Genomic DNA, 689 nt, shown 5'->3' with positions numbered 1-689 from the left:
GCATCCAGCTCGTGGCACAGGGAGCTGTGGGAAATGGTTGGACATTTTGGGGGCCTGCCAGCATAGCCAGGACCCCCTGTGCCACCAGCTCTGCTCACACACCTGATGGTGGGGACAGTGAATGGGTCAAACTGGTCCAGCCTCTGCAGATCCAGTGGCACCGAAATGCGACCTGCAAGAGAAAAGGAGTCACCGCTGAGGGTGCCCGATCCTGGGGGTCCCCAAGGGGTGCTGGCCCTAAAGGCCACCAGACCCACCTGTTTTGGGGTGGACGCTGAAGGGGCTCTTCAGCAGGTGCCCAACACCTTTGCTGACGTTGATGTCGAGGCGGGGGAAGCAGTACTGCAGCATGATCTCCCAGTCTGCAAAGCACGGGGCGCTCGGGGCAGTCTGCGAAGCACGGGGCGCTCGGGGCAGATCCACGGCCCCGCGCCCGCGTTCGCTCCATCTTGCCCTTCAGCAGCTCCCAGCGCTGCACCGAGTCCCTCTTCTTGGGGAACTCGCTCTGCAGCAGCTCACGGTGCTGTGGCCAGTGGTCAAGGCTGATTGTGGGCACTGTCAACCCTGCTCCCCCCACACAGACCCCCAGCACAGTGCTGAGTGACACAGCAGAGCCACTCCAGGAAGGATATCCTCCGGGACGAGGGCCAGCACCTTGTCCCAGCCATCAGGGGTGCCCAGGATGTGCA

At 63.1% G+C, this 689-nt stretch overlaps 1 protein-coding gene across 1 annotated transcript; it reads right to left on the bottom strand.

Annotated features, from left to right (window-relative positions):
- Nucleotides 1–5: 5 nt before the first annotated feature.
- On the bottom strand, nt 6–684 carry PRIM1 (DNA primase subunit 1; the record flags this gene model as incomplete). Its single annotated transcript, XM_029087244.1, has 5 exons — nt 6–24; nt 103–172; nt 258–403; nt 435–525; nt 633–684. Coding segments are annotated over 5 exons (378 nt in total), but the record flags the coding sequence as incomplete, so codon positions are not given.
- Between the last annotated feature and the right edge of the window lie 5 nt (nt 685–689).

Source organism: Antrostomus carolinensis, unplaced genomic scaffold, assembly GCF_000700745.2.
Source record: "Antrostomus carolinensis isolate BGI_N321 unplaced genomic scaffold, ASM70074v2 scaffold42471, whole genome shotgun sequence".
In the NCBI taxonomy this organism is placed as follows: Eukaryota; Metazoa; Chordata; class Aves; order Caprimulgiformes; family Caprimulgidae; genus Antrostomus; species Antrostomus carolinensis.
This window is presented reverse-complemented; position numbering and strand designations above follow the sequence as displayed.